General features: G+C 40.7%; 1 protein-coding gene across 1 annotated transcript in view; it reads right to left on the bottom strand.

Annotated features, from left to right (window-relative positions):
- mtor (mechanistic target of rapamycin kinase) overlaps positions 1-27,023 on the bottom strand; it is a 103,233-nt gene that overhangs the window by 16,632 nt on the left and 59,578 nt on the right. Inside the window, exons 31-45 of the mRNA XM_069659756.1 lie at positions 23,744-23,844; positions 23,126-23,241; positions 18,664-18,741; positions 17,975-18,082; positions 12,717-12,842; positions 11,936-12,067; positions 7,504-7,619; positions 4,095-4,212; positions 3,388-3,585; positions 2,725-2,825; positions 2,207-2,303; positions 1,838-1,936; positions 1,597-1,719; positions 949-1,131; positions 119-253 (exon numbers count right to left, since the gene is read on the bottom strand). Coding sequence (XP_069515857.1) covers positions 119-253; positions 949-1,131; positions 1,597-1,719; positions 1,838-1,936; positions 2,207-2,303; positions 2,725-2,825; positions 3,388-3,585; positions 4,095-4,212; positions 7,504-7,619; positions 11,936-12,067; positions 12,717-12,842; positions 17,975-18,082; positions 18,664-18,741; positions 23,126-23,241; positions 23,744-23,844 — 1,831 coding nt within the window. The remainder of the gene's footprint in view (positions 1-118; positions 254-948; positions 1,132-1,596; positions 1,720-1,837; positions 1,937-2,206; positions 2,304-2,724; positions 2,826-3,387; positions 3,586-4,094; positions 4,213-7,503; positions 7,620-11,935; positions 12,068-12,716; positions 12,843-17,974; positions 18,083-18,663; positions 18,742-23,125; positions 23,242-23,743; positions 23,845-27,023) is intronic.

Below are 27,023 nucleotides of genomic sequence, written 5' to 3'. Positions count from 1 at the left end.
AGGACGCGCTTGTCTGTTTCACATTTCTTTGTGTTGTTGCTGTTTCAATGGAAGAGGTTGATGAACAACATGGTTACCAGAATGGCGTTTACAAGAAGAACTCCCTAGTTTCACTCACCTGCGGCAACTGTTTGGAGATTCGTCTGAACACATGGTAGTAGAGGTCCCAGGCCTGGGTCAGGTCTTTTACATTTCCAGAGCGCATGTACTTCCTGCACCAGTCCTGAGCCTCCATCAAGTCCCGGCCATATGCCTGGAGAATGAAGACAAACATCTTTTAACGCTCTACATGAACTCATTCAGTTAAATAGAAAATGTTTCTAAGATTGATTGATCTAGGATTTGTGTATTTTTGTTAGAGCACATCTGCAAAGGCAGCCTGCATGAATACATCTGATACTGCTTGTGCAGAGAGCTAGGGTCACCTGTAAGACTTATGGCTACAATCCAGTGTACAAAGCAGGAGTTAATTAGTGGTGATAAAATACATGTCATTAATTTTACAATGGCTACAAATATGTCCACCCTTTCTACAGTTTTATGTTGCACTGTTTTATAACTTTGAGTTACAGCGTATTAATCAAGGTTTTTTAAACTAAATCAACAGAAAAGACTGAGAAAAATCTCTACAAACTGATGTTCTTATAAACACATTTCAAACATTAAAAGCACATTAAGTTGTTTATTTTATCTTGTAAACTAAATTTAGGAGCTGAATCAAGAACTTAATGTTCCTTAAGTGCATTTGTATTTGAGTTCACCTTAATGTCACATGAATAACAACAGAAAACCAAAGCTTAATGTGTGGCATGCTTCGTGCACGCAACATGACAACAAACTATTGTACAACCTTTTTGGACAGGAGACATGCAGCAGCCGCAGTTTGTGGTGTTTCAGTAAACAAGTCAAAACTCTGAATTCAACCCTGATCTGAGATGACACACACACCTGGTTAAAAGAGGTCTCTTTGAGGGTCTGTGGTCCCCTCTCCATCATGGCGTGTAGAGGCTCAAGCACAGCAAACATGCCCTTGACGTTGCGCTCGCCAAAGTAAAGACGAGACGCCTCTTCAAGGCCCTCATGCCACATCTCGTGCCACAGGATGGCCACTCGGATAAGCTCCTCGCTCACCTGGATGAAGGAAACAAAGATGATAAGGTCAGACTGTTCTCTGATATTAGCCCTTAAACTCAGAAGTTTTCCAGATTATATAATATTGAAACAACAAGTGTAATCCTCTCAAGACCAGGATGATCCCTCCACAGCAAATCACACATAAGCGAGAGGAGCTCAATCAGCAGATATATCTGCTCTGTAACTCGTTCTTTTTACAGCGATTTTGACATAAAGTAAACTATAAAGTGGTAAAGAAAAATGTTTGTGTGACCAAAAACTACACTTAAATGTGAGACAGAAAGAAAAGAGACAGAGAGGAGGAACTCTTGTTCTGATGTTGTTAATTCTTTCATGTTAGGGAAAACATTCGAGGTTAACTGATCGTGTATGTGGAGATGAAGCAAATAACAAACAACAGACCAACAGAAGTTTCCGTTTTAAAGTCAAGAAAAAAACAGTATCACTTTTCTGAGTAAGTACCATGATGGCCTGCTGAACCAGAGTGTTGCAGTGTTCACACATGTTCTTCAGGATCTTGTTAGCAGCATTGTGGCGGGCTGTGGTGGTGGATTTGGAGGCCACAGTCAGTGGGTAGATCAAAGCCTTGAGGAGAAGAATCACTGATCACTTACAGAACTGCTTTCAGTTAATGTAGGAAATGTGTTGTCGGTTCTGTTTTATATTTTCAAAACGACGTAAGTAGAACTGTGAGCAGACTTACTTGGGGATGATAACGTCCAATGTCTGTCAGCAACTGGTGGATAAGGCGACCCACCAGGGCTCGAGGGGTGTCGATTCGAGCTATGAGCTGAGGGATCACCTGCAAAAGTAGAGAGATAAAGGAATATAAACTCAGCTGTGAAATGAAAAACAGAGCTTTGACTAAAACACTGACAAAATAAGCAGGAAAGACATTATAGTGTTTTTGAATCTCTCTTTTTTTAAGGAAACTACTCTATCCAAAACCTCAGTTTGTTAGGGATTTATCTAATTTGATTGCTTTGATTATGTTTTAATTTATTTATCACACTTCATGTCAATAGGCTTTCCTCAATTTAAATGTGGGTAAGTGTATGCGTGCATGCATTACCTGCAACCAGGTGTCTATTTGAATGGTCTTGATGCCTTCCACCAGGGCTTCGTTGACTTCAGGCCAATGACCGTAGTCAAACCACAGAGTCAGAACCCTGGACGATACAGAGAATAAATGAGTAAATATTAAATCAGAATCTTATTTCTCTGAATTATTTACGACAGGGGTGTCCAACCCTGCTCCTGGAGAGCTACCTTCCTGCATGTTTTAGGTTTCTCCGTACTCTAACACACCTGATTTGAATGTTTTGCTCATTATCAATCCCCTGAGACGCTTCAGTTGGTCGATAACAAGCAGATCATTCAAATCAGGAGTGCTAGAGTACGGAGAAATCTAAAACATGCAGGACGGTAGCTCTCCAGGAGCAGGATTGGAGACCCCTGATTTGGGATAATCATTCACAATTGACCACTAGAGGGCCTCCTTTGCCCATACACCATGTTAGTAAGGCGTCCATGGGTACTGGTGCATGTATTCACTTGGTGTACTTTGAGTCCAGTAGATGTGTAACTCACCTGAGTGTATCCTGCAGGTTGTTGCCTCTGGACAGGGAAATGGAGCGGAAGAAACCTTGGACAGCAGGAACTGTGTACAGGAGCAACGTCTTTGAGAGGTCCTGTGGAGGGACAGTGCAGAGCAGATGCTTTTTCAGGCATGAGCAAAAAGAGCTTTATGGGAGAACACGCTGTACTGTCGGTGTTTTTCTGGACACTCACTATACTTTACAGGTCAAAATACATAACTTTATCATTACTGGGGAATGCAAAGATACTAACAGTGCCAGGAAAAGAGCATTTCTATAGCAAAACCTTGTCAAGGTAAGGCAGTGCTCCACTTGTCTGCAGAAATGTGTTGGTTTTGAATTTGTGTTCTTTATTAGGTGTGCAAGGTGCTGAGACTCTTTCATATCACAAATGCTTTTTGATTAGGTATGTGCATTTTGGGATCTGAAGTTGGCTGGTAGCTTAAGAATGTGTGGCAGAAATGTGAGTACAAAAGCCCACACACTAGCTCACAGGGTGAGGCATGTTCTTTATTAGGCTGAAACACTGAATAAAGAGCAATTCAAACATATATATCTATTTCAGTTCTACCTTAGTTGGACTGGGAGAGTTGGGAGAGTTGGGAGAGCACTGAATGACCCATGTTGAAAGATTTGAACATGCCGTGACTCTCACCTCATTGACCTTTTTCTGGCCTGGTGAGGGCACAGGGCTGTGGTCAGTGCTGTCCACCTCACTGTCGCTATTGCTAGCTTCACTGTTGGCGCTGGCACCGCTGGCATGTCGGAGCTTCTTCTTCTCATCGCGTCCTTGGTTCTGGTGTTTGTAGTGCAGCACTGCTTCAAAGTTCATCACTGCCCAGGCATGCCAGGCCTGTGGACACATGGAACAAACTGGGTGAAACTGGATCTCTGTGAAGTGGTAACAGAAGATCACAGCAGTGGGCTGTATGTTGTTTTAATCCAAAAGAAAGAGTTTGATGTTAGCTGTGTTCAACAACCAGATATTTAAGAGTGAGAGCTGAAGGGAGTTGTTTGGGATGACTTGAGAGAGTGGTGTGTGAGTGAAGTGACATCTTCGTAGCCTTCAGCATATCCTCTCAGCTCTACCATCAACTCATATCTTTGATGCTTCTCAAGAGGCACCACAAGCATAACAATCTAATGAGAAAAATAAATGAGCCGAGCACTGAGAAAAATCAAAACTAAAACTAAACAAACAATATTTTATGACATGTTTGGCTAAAGGGCAATAAACAGGGTCTACAGTTTCCCCGGTGACACATCAGTGTCAGGGAAACCTCCTGCCGACACAGCTGGGATTTTACTGAGGCCAGAGGGAAGTCAGAAGTGAAAGGTGAGAGTTGAGCGGGAGGGACTGACCTTGTACCAGTTGCGGTCATGCTCAGTGGAGTGGCTGTAATACTGCAGGACTTTGGGGATGGTGCTCTCGTTGATGCCCTGCAGGCTGAGCTGCCACTCCCCCAGCTTCAAGAAACATCTGCGAGGAGGAAAATATCATTTGGTCAGACAAGGGGGCACTTTATCCAAGAATATTACTTTAGCTGGTTCTTTAGATTTTTTAAATAGTGTAACCGCAATGAATATTTTTTTCAATGGAGAAGCCCCTAACCAGATTAAAATGTATTTGGTCTAACTTAAGTAATTAGGCATAATAAGCCTTAGCTTCAGCCTATACCTTTTTGGTTGGTTTATCCCCAAATGTATTTATTTGTAATTTTTACACAACTTCTGTTTTTTTTAGGGGGGGAGATAGTGTTCATGCTGACCGAAATATATAAATAAATAAATAGATTTATGAAACAACAGTATTATGGACTGGGTGTCTGTGGCGACTTTAAAAATCACAAGCAGCGCCCAGTTAGTGACGCGTTTTCCATCACCCAGCAGTGGTTGGTCTGCCAGAGAGGGTAGGCGGAGCTAAGCGGCTGCTTTACCGGTCTCTGCAAGTGTTGCGAGTAAACAGTAATCTGCTATGGCTGAACAAACAAAGAAAAGATCTGAGAAGCAAGGAAAATCAAGTGTTACAACCGGAGCCAACCCTGGACGTCACACATCGGCACTGTTTGGATATCTGGGAATTGTGCTCACGCAATAACTGTTTATCGCCATAGAGAACGAAACTGAGATCTTCAAGATTACAACTTTAAGACTGTAGTTTCCACTTACGGCTCTTTAACAATAAAGTGGTTCGCAACCAATGAAGCTCTTATGACAAGCCATTGGACTTATTCTGTAAATAGTTAAAACACTCACTTTTTCTGGCAACAAAAATGTATCTTATAACTTTTGAGGCCATAAAAGTTAGTGAGGTCAGAGGACAATGTCGTAATAGTAGCTCTGCAGTAATTCAGTGACTACATGACAACATAAAGGATGAGGAAACAGAGGCACCTCATCATGAGCTTATAACTATGCTTATGTTGTCATTGCTAATAAAGAGCTGGCAGTAGCATTCAGTACACCCAAGGGCAGTGCATTTAAAGGGAGTGAGAAAGTCATACAAGAATTGAAAACCATACAGGCATTTATCAGAAGTATCACGACTGGATTTATCTTCTGAAAGGTTCTGGAATTATATCCGCAGATTTTCAAATACCCAAGCCACTTTTCCGTTAATCTAACCTGACAGAGAGCTCTGTTGCATCCCTGAGGAGGACTTTGCTGTATCCATCAACCTCACAAACACAGATGGCTACAGGCAACAGTCGGACTAGTTGTGTTTTGCTGGGCCAAGGCATATAATTCACACACAACTGAGTGACTGGCGAGCATTGTATTGCTGACCCATGCATCAGCAGACTGAATCCTGTTTGCAAAGCACCTTCCAATAAATTGTCTTTTGAAATTACATCATGTCTCGTGAGTACTTTTCCATGCATGTGCAAATTTGAGTTCAGCTACGCCAAGGTGTTTCCGTAAACTGTTAGCAGGTTGGACTTTTGGGGAAAGAAGCAGGAGGAGGATTGAGTGTTCGGGGACGTCGGAACAACATGTTTATGTAGACCGAAGACGCCAGGGTTATAGATCTTGCGTTAAGTAGCGGTGAATTTACTCTGGATTCTTTTGGGAGAGAGTGGAAGCTTCCATGTGATTTTGCCAACGTGAGCATCTAACTGAGCAGTCCAGGTGTGCTCCATACCACACAGCTGACCTGTATTCCTGAAAGTGTGTCAGCACGTCTGGAGAGAGCCCGTCCTAACTAACTTATACAGGTGTTTTCCCCGACATGCATTCCTAAGACAGCCACAGTGATTGCTGGGAAGATGCAAAAATGAAAAAAGCCCCTTCTGCCTGTTGTCACGCTTGTATGTTGTCATTTCTGATTTATGAAATGGGAGGATGCGCATGACTGGCGTGTGTGTGTGCACAGATAAGACTACTGTATGATTTACTGTATAATGATTATACCTGTCTGCTCCCAGGTCACGCCTCGTGCTTGTTTTGAGTTGTTGAACTAACACCCCTGCAGTCACCGTCTCTAACAAATAATCATTCTCTCTCCTGCACTCAGAAGCAGCTTGCAAATTAAAAGAAGATACTTTAGATATCTTGATCAAATATTTCCATTTGCTACATGATGCAAACAACTTTTTTAAGACTTTGAGTCATTCCACGCAATTTTAGGGAAACTTTCCATTTTCTAATCCTCTAAATCAGTGTCTCAAAACACATGATAGTTATTTAAATGTCAAGAAAGTGGGCGTTGTCTTGACAACAGTTTGAAACAGACTCAATACTGAATCTTTTCCGACAGTCAGTTAAAGTGATGATAATGGAAAGGTGCCAAGACAGTGCCAGGGCTGTCAGCTGAAGAGCAAAACACCCAGTGGGAGAGGTGCGGCTGGAAACCGCTTCACTCTGCCATGTTTGGTTTCTGATAAGTAGTTGTATGTGACAAACTGCCACCAGGGGCCATTTTATTGAGGAGTTTGAGGTGAGACATCAGAAAATCTGGCCAGCATTAAAAAAGACCACAGGGCGCCAAGGGACAAGGAAAAGGTGCGGCGCCAGATTTGGTCATGCTCATGGAAAAGAAACAGAACGCACTGTACACGACCCTGTGTGTTCACAACACGAGGGAAGGGAGTACATGAGGTTACTTTTTCCTTCCATCAGCCTGGCGCTTTGTGTTTTCTCCATTGTGCTTGGGTCAGTGAATGGACAAAAGTATCAAACCGCATCTAAATGCATTATAACAATTTGGTATTCTTCTGGCAGTTTTCTTTAAAGAACTCAGTGTTTTCAATCATGTGCACTGATATTACATTTATACTTGTACTGACAAAAATGTATCAATGCATAGCCTGATCAAAGGTTACATGTAATAAAATAAGAAGACTTCACATGTAGAGCTAGAACATTTAACTTTAAGCACTTGATAGTTGCTCCTCTCTTCTTCTCCAACTGAAGGAACTCAAACAGCATGCTGTATTTTGATACTAATTCTATTTATCTATTCATTCAAAGTGAGCAATTACAGGCTGCAGGTGCAGGACATTTTCCACTATCTCATAAACTAATCTGTCTCCAGAGTGGAGACACCAATACATGCTGCTTCTGAACATGTCTGAAATGCTGATCTTCAAGTCATTTCACTGTATGACAACAGCTTATATATGCCACCCTGGTCTGCTGTTTGACCACAAGAATGTGCAGGTTCTCGTGCTCAGTTTTTGTAGTAATGTAAAGTTAAAGTGTGAAGATTTCAGACAAAAATCTCTTTACTGATCTACTGAATACAAGACTTGACCCAAAAAAACAGACAGACCTGGCCATTAGTTTGTGGAGCTCCAGTTTATGCTGCTGGTCCTCTGCTGCGATGGCGTGCTGGGCTTGCTGCTGCATCCCTTGCACAAAGTGCTGCATGTGCTGGAAGGCATCGATCTGCAGAGATACAACACAAATACCAACATTAGGTAAGACTCTGTGTTTGATTCAATTTGATTTCAAACAGGTCCTACAACCCCCGTGATTTTTATTAAGACCAGCTTATTTGTCAAGGTTTTGGAGAAGTAGCCTATCCTGTCCACTAATGTCAACAGATACATGGGCATACATGATACAAAGTAGATACAGTAGATACAAAGTATTATGTTTTTTCAACAGTTTTTATTTTGTAAACTTGTATTTAAAAACCAAGCCATTTAAAAAATAAGTAAGGTACCCCCTCTATTTGGAAGGAGGTCTTCACAAGGTCTTCCTGTGGCCTCGGTCTACCAATACTGCTGACACTCCAAAATCTTTTATTAGGACAATAGGCTACGTGACCGTTTACGGTTAAAAACAGGCCTGTATGAACAGGTGTTGGGGTAACCGGTTTGCACCAGCTCTGTATTTTTATTTTGTATTGTGTTAGGTTTCTGTCATTTTTGTGTGCCTTGATTTTTTCACATTTTTAAATCACATTGTTTGGGTCGTCATTTTGTCTTTAATACATTTGTTCTTGTAAGTTGTGCAGTGTTTTGAAAAGCATTTTGGAACTTTTGTCTCTGAAAAGTGCAAGTCACTAGTATTTATTTCTTTTAGCTGCCATTCAGTCGAAAATATGTTATACTTTTTTTTATTTGTAACCAGATAAAGCACGCTGTATACTGTAATGACAGACCAAACCATAATAATAATTGTCTAAGGTTTAAAATTAAATGCTTTAGTGTTGCTGGACTCACCACTGGCTTACTGGGGGGAAAAAATCCTCCTCTGTTATGGTTACACTGTTTTTCCTATTAACCCAAATGACAGTAAGGATGACACGGCCAACTTCTAGAAAAAACTCACATGTAAGACTAACTTATACAATATCTCTTTGCTTTATATCAATTATCCCTGATCGAGGACCCACTATTGCTGAGTTTTTCACTCAGCAAGCGTGATGAGTGACATACTGATAAGGTGTGTGTGTGTGTGTGTGGGTGTGTGTGTGTGTGTGTGTGTGTGTGTGTGTGTGTGTGTGTACTTTCATATTCTGATATGACCGGTGAGCACTGCAGCTGGCCCTAGCAACAGCAATGCTTGCACTCACACTTACCTAAGTCCCCTAATGAGACCTCCAAACACTATTCAACACCTGGCAATAAATTCGGGTCTGTTTATGTGTGCTTGGGGGTGTATATATTGTGTGTAATGGGTGTATTCGTGTGTGTGGTAGACAAATGGCAGAGTGCAGATGTTGACATGTAATTTGAAACATACAGTATAGTCTCAGGCCAAGGCTGCTGGAGGTTTGGCAGGTGCTGTTGAGTTGGATGCTCAACCACAGAAAGCACAGTTACTAACATTTATTAGTAACCTATTAACTAAGGCTTACTTCATCCACTGTCGCCATGGATATGAAAGATTTATAACAACAACATAAATCTAAATGTAACAGTTGAGTTGGTTTCACGGATGAACTCAGACTTTTATAGGGGAATATTCAAACCTGTAATAAATTACACAGAAGTGAGCAATATTTGACATTCAAAGTAATGAATGCATATTCAACCAAACTCTGCAATATTTGTGAACATCTGCAGCTCCATAAATACTCGGTCAGCTCCGTCAAATTAAAAGAGCACCTGCAAATAACACTTTACAATGTTACATTTCTTTAATTCAAAGCGGCTGCCAGGAAAACAAATTAATAAAATCTGACTTCAAGACGATGCACAAACTTAAAAATTCATATTTTCTTAAAATTTTTGTTGGGCAGCTTTTGCCCATAGACATAGCTTAGGCCCATAGATCTATAAAAAGATGGACGACATGACAGCTCCCTAAAAGTGAAGCCAAACCCTCTCTATTGCCGCCTGCTGACTGGCTGCAGTATAGGTCATAAAGCCCGCCTCCTCCATGTTAACAGATGGGACATGAGTCAAACTATAAAATCAAAATACACATCAAATACACATCATTTTTAAAACATGGTTTCTGTCATTATTGTTAGTTGTTATCACGCTGATGAAGTGTTCATTTTTCTGACAAGTTTAGTTTTAATTAGTTATTTGATGCTGGAAAAAGGATGATTGACAGCTCTGTTGTCCAATACGGCTCCTGCAGCTGATCAGTTCTGGATTAGCAGAGTGGAGGACGAACAGCGAGAGGAGACGTAACAAAAACAATCACTACAGTCATTGAAGTTTCCATATCTGTGAAAGTTAGCTTCAGATGACCAACACAAAGAAGCTCTTCTGCTTATAAATACGCCGACGTGCACAATGTTTGCTGTTTTTTTGAACATTGAACATTGAACATCGCATCATGCTCAGGGTGAGAAACCAAACTCTCCACCGTCTGCATGTTAATACGTGAAAAGAGACAGTACATGCATTTCCTGCCTCCATGGTACTGAGCAACAGTAACTGTGTCAGGATATACTTGAATCATGCTATGCTATTTTACATATTATACAAGTTATATTAAAGTTGTAAGATCTCAGTTTCGTTCTCTTTGGCGGCACCTATGGCGATAAACGGTAATTGCGGGAACACACTTCCCAGATATCCAAACAGTGTTGCATGTGTTACGTCTACAGTTGGCTCCGGTTGTAACTCTTGATTTTCCTGGCTGACGGAAGCTTTCCTTTTAAAACTGTTTGCCTTCATCTGAGCGTCGAATTTGTTTCTTTTTCTTTGGATTTTCACTTATTTTGAAGTTGTATCTGTAGTCATCCATCTTTTCTTTGTTTGTTCAGCCATAGTAGATTACTGTTTACTGGCAACACTTGCAGAGACCAGAAAAGCAGCCGCTTAGCTCCGCCTACCCTCTCTGGCAGACCAACCACTGTTGGGCGCTGCTAGTGATTTTTTCTGTGAATGTCGCACCAGATACCCAGTCTGTAATTCTGCAAATGTAAAGGCTTTCATCAGTGGGCCAGAGGCTCAATCACCATTGTGTTACCTCATTCGGCGACAGATAGTGACTAAACAGACATTTATTTACATAAAAATCTTCGAGATTATTACTTTAAACTGTATGTGTAAATGAGCCTATTTGCTTGCATCATATTGTGCCATCAGATGTCTCATTCATGAAATGTTTGTAAATGTGTATCTATTTTTAATATAAAACATCCATACTGAGTACCAAAAAGATTAATCAAAGCTGAGGAGGCTTCTGTTCACAGAGATTATATTGATGAATCCTAATCACTCTAATGAAAACACATCCACAGGTCCTTAATTGTCATAAATTAACTACATATCTCTGCCTCACAAGCCCAATTAGTCAAAGGAGAGAAACACATACAAAATATTCCTCATTAGAATGTCACTGCGGAAACAGAGCCATCCGCAGAGACAGAGCAGGTTAAGAACCTGACATCCACTGTGCAAAAACGAGATTATCCATTTAACTGTGTGTTTTGGTTAGCGGAAGTGGCTACGGCGGCTCCACCCGCCGATCTCTACTGCACAACTGTCGATGAAGCTTGTTTGGGGGAAAATCCACCCAACACGTCGATCTTAAAGCACACTTACACAACTCCAACAAAACAACGCATTTATTAATATAGCAGCCAATGCTTATTACGTTCTTAAAGTAAGGCTGGTTTAATTTTGTGCTTTAAGTTTTCTTAGAATTTTATATGAATAGAATTTTTCAAAAATGATTCTCAATTTTATATTTTTGTTACAAGTTTTTGATTTATTTGTTGTTTTTCAGTCTCATCATGGTTATGGTTGTATTAAGAAATGAGATCAGAATGATTTCTTCCTGAAACTATTACAGTTACTCTTGAACTCTTTCGCAGTCACGTTTTTTGGTGCTTGGTGTATCTTTAATCAAAACAATACTGAGAGATCATGGTGGGAATGCTCATTCAAGCCTGACTTTACTGTCACCAGATTGATATTTAATAGTCTTCCTGTTTCCACTTTTACAGATGTGGTTTGCTGGTGTTAATGTTTCTCAGGCTGTTTCTCTCACAACATTAAATTAATTAGCTGTTAATGTCACTGAAATGGCTGTAATTTATGCTCCCCCTTACTGGCATATTTGAAACTGATTGTTGCCTCATGTTGCACTAAGACTTGCACATAAATGTAAGAGTCTTCACAAGGCTTCAAAGGCTGAGATGCCCTTTGCTGTTCCTTCCAAAAAGTACTTCCTTGACTTTTGTTAAGTTTGATGACTTATATAAAACAGAAACAAAAATAAATGTAAACTGTAAACCATCAACTCTCGACTCGAGAAGTACTAACAACTCGACTAAAGTTTGCTCCTACCTTGCGGGCACTCTTCCACATGTACTTCATATAAGCGTAGGTGACGTGTGGGTGGGCTGTGGGCAGCGGGTGATCGAGTTGCTTGGAGGGGTCAACACCAAGAAGGAGCACCAGGGTCTTGTGGGCCAGGGCCTGGAAGGATGAAGAGGGCACAGATGCATAAGGAACAAATATATCACCAGAAGTTTAGCAACCTACATTAGCAACTCAGAAAGTTTTATGGGACCCCAAGACAATGCAGAGCTTGATAACATTTTGATAGAAATTGAAGAGAAGGAAGGACAAGGAAAGAGAAAGAAAGTCTTCATGGGTCATTCTTTCCAAACCCTTGTAATCTGATTTCCTGCTATATCTGACCTCGGCCAATCAGATCTGGTTTTTCAGTGACATCATAGCTGGTAGTCATCATCGCTTTCTGGTTTTCAATGTGTGTGTGTTTGTGCAATCAATTAGAACAACAGTGAGGGAAAGGATGTAAAATTGCACCACTTTAATTGCACAGATTCGCAGGTTCAGGTTTCCAAACAGTGTGATTGAGGAAACGGTGCTACTTTCATCAACGCCAACTGAGAACAGGTTGAAAGTTGAATTTCATGGCTGGAGTTCATGGTTGCACTTAACTCCATCAGAGCTCGACTTCCCTTTTCCGTTTCACAAGACTGATTTAATCATCTCTGATTTATTCCTCCTGAATGTTATGGGATTATGATTAGCTATGCATGATCAGGGGGCAGATTAGAGAATACTGAGGGGCTTTGTTCAAATAAGTCAATGTACTGACCAGGCGTCCGCTCTTCCCGCAGAGGCTGGCATACTTCAACCAAGTCCTCATGTCCTCGTGGGGACTGATGACAAGCGATCTGACCATCAGGATCCTTTGCCAGTCCTCAACGATCCGCTGACAACCCTGGAGAAAAACAGACGAAAATAGCGATGGAAAGACAGGTTTAACGCATTACTCTTCTTTTACTGCCTTCAAAGAGAAGAACCTGCTCGTTAAACCCAGAAGAGAAAGAACGCACGTGAGAGGGGGGTACAGTTGAAACCCAAGGGGGCTACTATTATTACCAGTGGTCCCTGTCTTAAACATGTCCACGTGAGCACAGGTTCACGTGCCTCAAAATCACAAAGCACAGTCTGTATTTATATATTTTAGAGTGCAATTTGCTGACTTAAATATTCTCTTAACCCCAACTTTAATGACCTCATCATGGTGATATAAGACAGTGCTGCAGAGGCGGGACAGACAAGACACTGAAGTAATCCAACTTGATGAAATTGTATGTGCTGTATGATCCTCCATGTATGATTTGAATTAAAATCCACAGGAGGTAGACAAAATAAAATAAACATTTCATAAAAAGAGGCCTCTGATGTAACTCGACTATAATTACAAATACTGCTACAAGGAAGGATCAGGTGTTGCATGGCAACTAGCAGGAACAAGAGGTCTGTAAATCTGTACTGTACTGTTTTCAAGCAACATAACAAAACTTGAGAGAAGCAGTGAATTGCTCTTTTTCCATTGTGTTGACTTTATCTGTAACATTTTTGCTGTATTCCTTAAATGGCAAAATCATGTTGGAAGTAGCCTTTCAGTAAGCGGTTTGTAAAATGAGGTTAGAATTAAATACAGCAATTTCTGAAGTAGGCTTAGCATGATGGGATAAAGGGCTGAGTGCAGTGGAGTCTGAAAGAAACTGTGTCCAGTGATTAAAAAGACTTAAACAGTTTAGTCTGGATTTAACTGCAAAAAATCACTGACATCATTCTGCAGAGAGGCTAAAAGGAAATGCCAAATTATCCAGTTCACCCTGCTTGACTGAGAGGGACAACTGGGTATAAGTGGGGGCGTAATGGTGGACAAGTGGTCTAAAACGTGCCGTATAACAGCAACAGCCCTGGTTTTAATTTAACCGTGCATCATTGTTGCATGCAATCTATTCCTCCTTAATAATTTCCTCTCTGCCTTGCATGTTGACTAACAAATTGTAATAATATTTATATATCATTGATGAACAAAGTCAATGCCTTATGGATTACAATTAATCATCCACCTCACCTTATCCCAAACTTAACACTCCATTCCCTGGTATTAAAATGCAATCTGTATGCAGATCTGATCTCTGCTCTCCAGAGGAAAATCTACAGTTAAAGGGCAGAGCAGAACTATAAGGAAGGTGCGTTTAAACCTACGTAAGATCTGAAGACAATGTGAGCCAGACTACCTCCAGTTGTGGGGATGCAGATCTGATTGGATTCTGATCATGGCAAATTGACACCTTGCGTTTACAAGCATTTTTCCTTATGCGGATAACGAACCCAGATACAGAAAACTTTTTTTTTTTTTTCAATATTTTAGCACCAAAATAAGTTTCTGTGACAGTAAATTTCAGTCAGATTGATACTGTCAATACCACTCTCTGATTTACTGCAATTAAAATATATATATTATAATATATATATATAGCTTTAAAATATAAAGAAAGCTTGGATATAACATGTATAAATAAGCCAAACAGCGCAAAGGTGCTGGAGAATGTCCTTAAAGGAGCAATTTGCCCCTGGAAAAGCGACTGTCAGTCAAAGCTGGTGTTCTCTGTAATCAATAGAAGCACTAATATTTGAAATTGGCGCCATAGCTGTGGAGAAAGTTGTACAAACAGCTCATGGTTTCACCCATTCTACATTCCTACAACACCCACCCCAAATTGTGAATTTGCATTACTGTAGCTCCCCATAATAGCATGAAAGGACTGAGGTTGAAAATTGGCAACAAAAAAATTGTTTTAAAATGTATGTAGAGGAGCAAAGAAGCTCCTCAACCTTTTCTAGGAGGAAAGTTACAATGTTTCTGCATTAACAGAAGCTGAGACACAACAAAAAGTAGAGATGCAAATGATGATCCACAGCTTTAAAGAAAAACCTACAGCTTAGAGTCCAAAAGTCAATCAGGTTCTCACAGTGATAGTAGCGCAAGAAGTCACTAATTTACTGAGGAGGAAGTGCTGTCAATCACTCTTAACCATACCTTAAATCCTTTGATCAGGGAGCGACTGTGATAGAGAGAAAGAAAGCTTAAAGGAGCAAGATACGGACTCCCTGACAGATGTGTGAGGTCAGCCTCCCATAAATCACTATAGAGAGAAGAAACCTGTCAGGCAGCCCTGGTGCTGCCATAATGGGCCCTGACTGTTTGCTCAGGAAGACCCTTCCTGATCCTAAATACCTCCTTCAACCAATCCCCATCTGTTATGAATGGAAAAGGCATGATGATCAAGAGTATCTTCCCTTTACTGCACAGGGACTGAGTGTGTGAGCGTTGAATGGTTTCCATTCAATGGTCAAGTTTATCTATAGAAACTCTGGACATGTCACAAGGCATTTCTAACAGCTAGGTAATATTAATCAAGAACAAAAAAACTATCAAAAACTAGTACCAACTAATGGCTAAACTTTTGCACAACTTCAATCTCTACCATCAACTCAAAATGTATTAAAATGTAATTAAATTGCTAAAGCAATGATAGTTTGTGATATGATAATGATATGTTTGTGAGATGATAATTGTGTTCCCCTTATTCATCATATCAGTAAGTATTACATTCTGAATGACTATTGTGAACAAAATATACTAGGAGATATAGCTTATGTTCAAAACATAAATGTATACAACCAATTTCAATTTTAAGAGTTAAACCTAATTGAACTGAATACTCTCTTTGGTGTGTGGTTAAATGAAGGCATTAGGCTGGGATTGAATTCACTGCAAAATCCCTGCATTATGTCTATAGTTTAAGCGGATCATCTGACTGTTCTTTAGATTTGTACCCTGTTATAGCCAGGCCATAATCATGGTAAGCTCTATGTAACTATGGTTGCATACAAGCTGTATGGTGAGCCAAGTGAGTTTGTCTAGAGATAATACAGTTGGTTATGCAGTGTTTGGAAGACTGGTTCTCAAAAATAACTGGATTGTTTCAGTGAAGGGGATGCATTGAAGTATTCTAATTTAAAAACACTTTGCTCTTATGTGTTGCATTGTTTCTGTTAGAATAAGGCATTTATTTTAATCCTGTTCACATTGTTTTTTCTTTACAATTCTAACTGTTCCCAATTTGATTTTGAAAAGTTAAATGGAGCCCTGTCGAATGCCCATGCATGCAATATTCAGACAAGTCTGTCAATCTTCTTGGGCTGTGCTTGAGTTAAGAGATGATACAGTGAGCTGGATATGAGGGGCAAGAAGGACAATATAGACGGTATCAGTTTATCTACCTGGCCTAAATTCATCCATCATCATGCAGATACAAGGTTGAGGGCTTTTGAATGCAATCACATTCTGATTTGTCTGTAAAACGGCAATACGACAAGATGAACTGTCTTACATACAGTACATACAAAGGGTTACCCTTTTAGTCTTGAGCACTGTCATCACTTTGTCTATCATGTATACCACGTTTACCAAGTCTGTCTCGTGCTGGTGATTGTGGGTGTGTAAGAGGAGGCCAACCCACTCAGTGTTAACCAAATCTGCCTACGGGTACAAATAAAGCAACCTAACCTAACATTCGATGGCACTTGTCTTAGATTCTTGGTGGGATGCAAAATTTTTCCCAACCGCTTGTGGCTTTTGGTTCCTCCACACATCTTCCCGTCTCGTGTAATAACAGTTACAAGACTGTAATTTAAAAATTAATAATGATAATAACAGCAATCACAATCAGTCTAAGGAAGTAGGAAGATTTGGTTAAAGCTCGGGTTAGACAAAATGAGCCACACTGTTTGGGGAAAAACTGAAATGCCAGGATCAGTGCATGCAGGCGATGGCATGCAAGAGCATCGTTTTACCAAAATGATTGTATTTTCTTTTTCTGTGTGATGCTTTTTTGGATGAGAGATCAGTTCTATTTATGAAACTTTAGCTCATGATTCCACTTACTGTTTATTCCAACTCTTACCGATCGTCATGACCTTCAGTTATTGGAACTACATAAAACTACAAACCAAACAGATCCCTTCTGCCTTTTTCTGCAACTGTTGCCGTTTTGATGATGTGTTGGCGTGGTGCAGTGGTTAGCACTGTTGCTTCACAGTGAGAAGGTTCCTAGTTTGAACCCCGGTTGGGACAAAGAGGGCCTGTCTGTGTGGAGTTTGCATGTTCTCCACATGCATGCATGGGTTCCCTCCGGGTACTCCGGCTTCCTCCCACAGTCCAAAAACATGCAAGGTAGGTTCTTTGGTGACTCTTAATTGTCTGTGGTGTGAGTGTGGAAGGTAGTCTGTGTCTATGTGTCAGCCCTGTGATTGACTTGTGATCAGTCCAGGGTGTAACCTGGGATTGGCTCCAGCCCTCCCGGGACCCTGAACATGATAAGCAGCATAGATAATGGATGGATGGATGGATGATGTGTTTTAGCTCAAGTCACTATATTTTCTTTGTTGATGTTTACATGTCAGATGGCATGATTGCAAGTTGTCTGTTAGAATTGAATGTTCTAGTATGATGAAAGAAGATGATTATTATGTAAAAGATGGAAAGATGCAGAATGTAGCATGCATGTCTGCACTGAAGTACTGTATTATCATAGATCACTGTCACTAAATATACTCAATCATCAATATTGGACTAAAAACCTGCAGTTAGAACAAATGGGTCAGTTTGGCTCTGGAGGTGTGGTAACGGCAATTGTGTAGGGTTGGTATGGCCATGCCCTGTGGTCTTGGGGTCCAATGTTATATCTTTTCTTGAGACCCACGACCTCCTGGTGCTGCCCCAAACTGTGGTAAGTATTGGCAGCATGTGGAACTTATCTTTGCTCTTTTAATTTACTTTCTTCTGTCAGAATAAACACAGAAATCCACAGGATGGTGCATTGTTACTCACCAAGGTTTTAGTGTGTGTCTTTGCATGTATGCAGCATGTCTGTCTTGTAATGTTTCCCATTAGTAACAGTAGCCTTTCCAACATCTGCTGTACATTTGTAGTTGCACACGTGACATCGAGAAGGAGAGAGAGAGTGAGAGAGAGAGAGTTACCTGAAGCCTCTCCCACCACGTTTCCCTAATGATGTCTCTCCTCTCGGGCACCAGCTTGTACTGGATCACCTCCTCCAGCTCTGACAGCATCTGGCAAGACACCATGGCCTGGATACAAACACACACACACATTTATTGTTATCAACACATTCACTTTTATTATATCTATATTTTGTCCAGATGAGGCAAAAGTCCTTTCTGTGAAACAAAAAAAAGATCATTAAAGCTTTTAATTTATAGCAAACCCACTGAACGTTCTTTTGTGGCATCTGTGATTAAAGGTTGCTCATCTCAATTTGAGGGGCATCATTTACATCTGCCATTTGTAACAACATCCAGAATCTGGATGCCTGCCTTGTGGGTGTCAGCTGTTAATCCTTGTAGTGACAGCTACAGTCTGTTCATCAAAATCAACTGGGATCAAATGGCTCTCATGATAATGTTACCTGACAACGTGTATGAAAGGAGCATTGCCGCTTTTTGGGTTTCAACTTGTGATTTAAAATGTTGCTTCGACCATAATATATAAATACACGTAAAACACTTAGAACAGAGCAGTGGAAAAAATATAACATATAAATATTATATAATTCATTTTATAATCCCTCTGCACGTGAATGCTATGAAAAATGAGACCGTCAACTGAAGCCAGGTGTTGAATATTTCGGCTGTCTCAAAGGAGCACTTACCCCGTAGGCACGACTGTAGCTCTCTCCAGCCATGGCCGTCAGCTCAGCATCCAGGAGGTCTCTTGCTTTGTCGATACACTTGTAAAGAAAACAAAAATAAGGCCTTTTAATATTCACATTATTTAATTATTTAAGTTACTGTGAATCTTCAAATGAGAAACAGAAGATTAATCTATGACCTGGAATAGCTGCATCCCTAAGATAGTCTTCAACAACTCTTCAGTAAAGGTAACAAATACAGCTGTTCTGATACCGATACAAGTATGAGAAGGGCGTCCAAAATGCCTTAAATAGGGCATCGAGTATCATATACAGTGTACACTGATCTAACACCATAATTGATAGGCCCCCTAAAAACTCAACCAACCGGCAACCAGAACCAAACATATTTTTGCTGTCACTAGCAACTGCTGTCTTAGAGCAACACAGACGAACAAAATGCTGCTTGTGGAGAATGTAACATCGGTCAGAGCTAGCAAAATATAAGCCTTGAGTGTTTCCCATTTACACATTAAGGGTGTATTTTGTTTAAGTCTAAAGTTAAGGTAACATTGGACGACAGGAGAGGGCCACAACTGAGGCTAATGCTAGCTCAGCTTGTTTTAAGGTTAGGTTTCTTCAGTGTGTAAAAGTTATAATCTCGATGATCTCAGTATCGTTCTCTTTGGCGGCACCTATGGCGATAAACGGTAATTGCGGGAACACACTTCCCAGATATCCAAACAGTGTTGCATGTGTTACGTCTACAGTTGGCTCCGGTTGTAACTCTTGATTTTCCTGGCTGACGGAAGCTTTCCTTTTAAAACTGTTTGCCTTCATCTGAGCGTCGAATTTGTTTCTTTTTCTTTGGATTTTCACTTATTTTGAAGTTGTATCTGTAGTCATCCATCTTTTCTTTGTTTGTTCAGCCATAGTAGATTACTGTTTACTGGCAACACTTGCAGAGACCGGAAAAGCAGCTGCTTAGCTCCGCCTACCCTCTCTGGCAGACCAACCACTGCTGGCTGATGGAAAACACGTCACTAACTGGCTGCTGCTTGTGAATTTTTCCGCAACAGTCGCACAAGACACCCAGTCCGTAATACTGCAAAAGCAAAGGCTTTCATCTGTGGGCCATAGGCTCAATCATCATTGTGTTACCTCATCCAGGGATAGATAGTGACTTAACAGACATTTATTTAAATGAAAATCTTTCAGATTATTACTTTAAGTCCGTCCATACAACAATGATAGCAGTCATATCTCATCTGTGCAGGGTTAGCAGTGTATTTGTAAATAAATGCAATAATGTGAAAACATTTTTAAGTACACTAGTATCTGAGTGCACTAGCATCAGTCAATACTCAATCCTAGCTATGGGAAAGAAAAAAACAGTATCAGAACATCTCTAATAAGAGATTAAATGATTTAAAGATAGCATGACCCCAGGATGCACCATGACACAGTGTTGCAAGTTCCTGAAAACTCCTTGCATCAGGACCAGCCTGGATTGGACTAGACCCAGGAAATAAAAACACTTTGTACAATTGAATGAAGGCATGTTATTGCTTGCTGCTTACACCCATTTCACTTAAAGAGCAGCCAACGGTGACACATTAGTGCAACCAGGACTAGAACGCCTGCTTGTATAACAAAATGGTTTGATGCACCGTTGAGTGCCAAGTGTTTTATGAGAAGAGTTAAATGAACTGCAACAGTGTGAGAGTTATGTAACTGTGGTTGTGGATGTCAAACAGATTTTTAAAAAACAGCTTTGATTTGCAGGCACATTAAAAGGAAGTGAGAGAAATTAGAGGGTGATAAAGAAGAATTCAAAATGGGGGCTGTTAGTCATGGTTCCTGTCACTTCCATGATGCAAATTCCAAAACACGATGTTCAACCAACTGTCAGAGCACATTCATGCCTTAAAAATGTTTTCCTTCCTGTTTTTGATCGTATTAATGTAGAAAAATGACTAATTTAATAAATGTGACTTTCCGAACAGGACTACACTTCTCCAAATTCAAGGATCCTGCAGACATTCGGTCACCAGTGAGAACCTTGAGGGGTGGAAAACCTTCCACTGATCCAGAGCAGCAATAGGGACAAACAAGGACACAACGATTGTAGCCGATTCCGTTGGCTTCTAGAGCCAATGTTTTAGGGAACTGTTATTAGTGGGAATGTAAAATGAGGGAGGATGACTGAGGAAGTTCTCTGAGGCAAGGACACACAGCTGTTTCAGACTCATTCCCACCAATTATTATTTTCTTGTGGGGAGGGAAAGAAGGAATAGCGTGCACCAACACCTCTTCAGGCATGCACAACAAGAGGAGGGGCTGTGGGAGAGTGGTTAGGACGAGGTGACAATGAGGCTGCTTCTTTTACAGCCTGCACACAGTTAGGATCCTGTTTACTCCTGAATTACTGCGCTGGGGCCTCATTGAAAATGTGCAGTCCAGACGACTCCTGATAAATGCAGTGTCTGGCTTCTGGCAACACAAACAAACCCTGACCCAATCTTCCAATCTCTTACATAAAAGGTTGCACTCATGTGCTTGGGTAGAGGGTCTGACTGTGTTGTACTGTGTAGAGGGAAAAGACGAGCGTTTCGGTAAATTTAATAAAAGTATAAATAAAAATTTAATAAAAAGTCTATTCCTCTACCACTTGATTTTTTTCCCTTTTCTCTATTTTGTTTTTGCATATTCCCACTTTGGAAAGCTTGCAGTTAGCAATCACATGTGGATGATATGTAATGGCATCTATGCTTTTGTGTCCTTCATACGGTTTATTTGTACCTCTCCTCTCTTGGTGTTAGTGTGTCAGAGTGTGCGAGTGCAGGTGTGTGTATTTTTGTTGGTTTATATGTTGTGATCGAAAATATGTCAATAAAAATAATATACAAAGAGAAATTAGTAAATTAGCCAGAAAGAAGAGGTAATTGTCTGTTTGTATCAAGCAGCCAAAAAGTTGTAGCATGATTGTTTATATATCTTGCAGCCCTACTTTCCTTGATAATCCCAAAATCTTCCATTGTGTCAGGAAAGGTGTCTAACCTTTACATTAAACATAAAAGAGAAATATTTTTTTAGAAAACATAAAGAAAAAGAAGACATGCAAGCATGTGCTAATCCACCACTTGAAAAGCCTGAGCCCTAACCTTTAAAAAAAGTGTTTCCAAACGTAAAACGCCCTATTCATACTATAGCATAACAACGTCAAGCTACTACACTTACACAAGCTAAGGTCCAGTAATATTACTTAATCATGATATTGTGGTATGAAAGCCTCCATGTTAATGGTTGAAGCCAAATCAACCACAAGGGATCACAAAACATAATAAAGGACGTTGAAGTCAAAGAGAGGCTCTGGCTTAGAAAACCATGACATAATTAACAAATGAAATGCACAGTGGAGGACTGGGACTGCTTTACCGAGGGAGAGCATGACTGCCGTGTGTACACATCATCAGTGGAATAGACCAAACAAGGGAGATTTATAAAGCAAAAGAAACTTCCACAATGAGGCGCACCGAGGCTCCTGGAGCACGTCTGGTTGTTGGGGGTTCAGAGGGAGGAAAGAACAGCCCGATGAAATCAAAAGAACCTAAGTGCGAGGATTACCAACCACATCCGGAAGACTAGACTGAGCTCATGTTGACATTTAATCTCTAACCCTCGCTCCATCTGCTTTTCATTCTTCTTCACTCATTGTGAGCGGCCTCATTGTCGCCAAGAGTCAGAAGTCTGCTTTCCCCATTCAGCTGATGTAGAATCCTAAAGGCCACACCTGGATCTAATCATCAAATTAATGGAGGGAGGGTGGCTGTGGAGGGATGAGGGGCTCAGAGAGCAGGTCTCCTGGGCTTTGTGGTGAAAAAGGGGACTCGGAGGATGAGTCCAGGGAAATTGGAGGAGCAGGTGTTTACTGGTGTCAGTGCTTGTGTTCGTTAGACATGCTGGCATCCAGCTAGAACAAATCCATCTCCAGGGACCATGAGCTCATCTAATATTTCAACCTTCATCAAATGAGAGCAACACTACCCTAACCTCCAGCGGCGCTTGTTGACAGGCTGACAGGAGGGGAAATGGGCTGTTTTATTTGTTTGAGGCTGAAAACTGTGAAGATTTATAATTTAAAAAGTTACGTAACATGTCCACACCAAGGAGGCACCACATTGTAAAAGAAAAGAAAACAAACAAATCGTGCATTTTATTCCTCTTAATGAAAAGCCTGAGCTGATGGGGGGATTGGACAGTGTCTGGAAAAGCCATAAACCTTTTTTTTTAAGTTTCTTAACAGCGTTGGTTTCCAACGACTTTTACATTTCATAACTTGCTATAAAGACTAATGAAAATTCCAGAAACTGCAAGGCGAGGCAAATTCCCACGCGGCTTCATTTTATGAGATGTTTTCCAAAAATATAGGATGTCAATGTACATTGAATTGGAGGAAACTGTGAGTTGTGATGTAACCCACCTGCTGGGCCAATGAGAAGAGGTCCTGATGCAGGGCTAGCACTGCTCTATAGAAGGCGCCGTCATGTGTGTCTCTGGGGATCATACACGTGTACTCCTCCATGCTGTCCCAGTGCCCTGGAGAGACACAAAAACAGGAAACATGTAACAGTGACTGAAATGTCTTATTTTTGGAAGTCTTGTGACGTAAGTTAACAAGACTGAAACAGATTGAAATTCAGCAGCCAGTCAAGGCTGAATTAAACCAGGCAGCAATGTCAACACTTGGCTTCCCACGACAACAATAAAAGATGGTCTGAGTGTTCGCATAGACCAGCCAGGTCTCAGGGTTTAGGATGAAATTTGCAAAGTCAAAGCCACAGACCGCAAACCTCAGAGGGTGCCTCTGCAGTGTGGTCCATGCTTTTCTCCACCATTGCACGTTACGATATGTCAATGTTATGACTGGATACTATTCCCATCTGGTAGTGTGAGGCGGTCTTGGCAAGAGCTGTTTTCCTTGCTGCTCGGTTTGATTGCATTGTTTCACTGTGTGAGACATCGGCTCGCCTTGATGCTGAATGCACCAGACTGAAGACTATTGTTCTTTTATATCTGATATGTGTATTTGACTGTTTACCAAGACCCCAGGCGGCTGCAGCAGCCATACGAGCCATCTTGGCCTGGGTTTCCTCGCTCACCAGCGTCCACTCCTCACAGCACTGCTGGTGCAACTGGCCCCTGGAAAACATAAACCACAGGCTTCAGATGGCAGAAAAACGAATACAGATATTTTTTAGACTCTTGTTCGTAAGTGGGACATCGGTAAATCAGAAACTGATCTCGGCTTTCACCAGGTTTCTTAGTTGAACGGTAAAATAGGTGCAAAGGATTTTGTACGCACTAGAGTATGACTACATGGATGGCAAACAAGGCACTTGATCAAGTGCAAAAAAAACCTCTCAACTTTCTAGTTTTATGCTAGAGATGTGAGAAAAATTGCTGGTATTTCACAGCTAAATACAGATCACATTAAATGGTAAAACAGTCTTCAGTCCAGACAGAATCTGAAAACCAGATGAGTGTCGAGGGCTTAAAAAACTCAACAGATAAAAGGTTCTTCTAAAGTCTCAGTCCTAATGAGCATCCATACAAGTCAAGGCCATAAATTTACTTTCCCTTTGCCAAACAACAATGGAAGAAATCATTCCCCAGAACAGCCAAGAGCCTTTGGCCCAGGATGAGATGGAGATAAGAGTTGTTTTTTATTACGTCTGCCATTATTTATTTCTTCTTAAAGATGAACATCTTAAACCAGTGTACCGTCCCGCCACAGTCTGATAGAATCAAGTATCGCAGCACACAGATGAATGTTTGTTCCCCTTGGGGTCAGGTGCATCTGACCATGACTAATTCCTCATTAACAACAATCAGTGCAGCATTGTCCAGGAGGAGATCAAACCCACCGCATGTGTTTTACAGGCAGGATGCTGGAGCGAGCTTAGATGAGGCAGAGAAAGCTGGGAGACAGGTTGGATAGGGGTCAGTGAAATGAAGCAGTTCTCCAGCTGCCTGGCTATCGTATGACATTAATGCGACAAGTAGAAAACAACCAATAAACTAGAGGTATGTAGGTCTAAAGCAGACACAGGAAGTCCAGTCATAATTTGACTCAGCAGACCTTCTCGGAATTTCTACTGAAACGTTGCTAAAATACATCTTAAGGTATTAATTTGTAAAAGTACAAGCAATGTTCATTGTTTACTGGCCTGTACTATACACATCTGTGTAGCTGTTCCCGAAAATGCCTCTTCCAACGAAGCAGTGAGCCACACCTAACTGTTCCTGTTTAACATCTCCCTCTTTCTCGTTAGTTTTCTTGAACCACATTGCCCAGGACAAATACGACTTTTTTTCACAGTGGACATTTAACTAGTCAAAGCTGGGAAAAGCACAGTTGAATCAAATTTAGTAAAGACTAGTGTTGGGAAATCAATGGAAACACCTGTGTGGGTATGCAGTGCATTTAATGTGACATACTAGCATCCTACTGTAACAGAACATAACTAGGGCAGAATACTGGGACTTGACATCCTGGATTTTGCAGTATTATTTTGGCCAAATGTACTCCAAGTAACTACAGGAATTTTTAGCAATAATATTTTATGTTCTGTAGCAGAAAAGCTTTCTTCTAGTCCAACTTTGAAAAGCCAATATTTTATAATATACTATTACTTGTTATGCTTAATGGCTGTTGACAGATCAGCCTTGTGGAAAAATATGTTTTAGAATAGTAGGTGTAAATGAAAGCTCTACAATGGGCCCAAAAAGTTGCTTAATCAGACACACAGGCCTCTATCCAACATGAGCTGAGAAAACAGTATGTTTACATTTTAAAAGGTTTTACAAGGTTTTATGCAGATGAGAAATCGGTGATAATTTTAAATGTTATGAACTGAAGCAATAAATACCTCAATGTATGCTATACCAACCGGGAAAGCCGGGAGTCCACCTGTCACATGGTTGTGCCATTACCAGTGCCTACATGTACCAGGATGCATTGCATCTGGCTCGAAAAAATATGGCTGAATAGTCTAGTCAGCAAAAAATCGTAAAATGTGTCCTTATGCAAAACATCCTCTGCATTTATACCATGGGATGCACTCACTGTGTGTAGCACAGTTGCAAAGGTAGTTGGCAATTCAAGTGAAGGTGGAAACAAAGATTCAAGCTGAAACAGCCTGTAGTTTTTTCAGGCCACCAACAAAGTCAAATGATGGCGCAGGTCCAAGAGGAACTATTCAGAACTGGGCCCCAGACGCAGAGAGATCATTGGCAACAAGCAGGCCTTTTTCACACTATGCTTTTTAACTTTGATAGATAGAGATAAGGTTGAATATCAGCAACATTTTCCTTTAAGAGGCCAAATCACCTGAACCAAAAATGCAAATGTGGGACATTTTAAACAAACAAGAGAGTTATTAATCATGCTGAGGAGGTTGTCTCAAAATAATGAGGTTTCCTAAAAAATAAGTGTTTACAATTTGAAACAAACAACACGTAGCATATACAGTACACTAAACAGATAAACAATATAGAGGGTAGATTAATAGATCAAATTGGCACAGACCCCATATTCCCCATCATTACAGCAGTGCTGATTTAGCTAATAACAAATTTGATTAAGTAATGTCATAACTCTGGCTCAGGGTTGCTTCAGAGCTGCCCAGCACTCAACTACGGTTTCACTTTGAGTGTCAGACACATGAAGTGACTGAAAAAGCACAATATTCTTTTACCTATCAGGGGACATTATGTTCTCTTAAGTCTGATCTCTTTTGACTCCTGCCTCGGTGAATTGTTACATAATCTCCCAGCCTTAACCGTCCACACAAACATTTACACAAAGCCTCTATTCAGCTGAATGGGTTTTCTTACAAAACTATTGAATCACTTCTTGTGAAATGAATCACAGTCACAGTATACAACAATAGCACAAGGACGGCAAGTTACATAAGCAAATTAACATCTGCTTAGCTTCATGAGCTCTATGACGATCCACATATTTGGATCCCTCTGACATCTTGTGACTTTCTTTTTCCCTAAAAACGCTCTTTGAAGGTGGGCGGTCATTATGAAGTCGAGCCTCAGCTGTGGTGAGGTTTCATGGGAGTGGCGGCGCCTCTTTCTAGCACTGGATGCCTGTTCATGCATTTCCCGGAAAAAATTACCTTTGTCAACTTAGAGGAGCGTTTTCTTTCTCTTTTCGCCCTGTCATAAGAGACCTAATGTCAGGACTCATAATGGAATGGGCTTCCTACGCAAAGTGAGCAAATGAAAAGTAGGAGATGGAAGAGCCACCAGAAAGTGTACTACCTCAGATGTCGTCTGTACTCATTGAAGCCAAGGTTAAAAACCAA

The sequence above is a fragment of the Semicossyphus pulcher genome, unplaced genomic scaffold (genome assembly GCF_022749685.1).
Source record: "Semicossyphus pulcher isolate SPU_LCO1_2020_fin unplaced genomic scaffold, fSemPul1.0.p SCAF_13, whole genome shotgun sequence".
Taxonomy (NCBI): Eukaryota; Metazoa; Chordata; class Actinopteri; order Labriformes; family Labridae; genus Semicossyphus; species Semicossyphus pulcher.
This window is presented reverse-complemented; position numbering and strand designations above follow the sequence as displayed.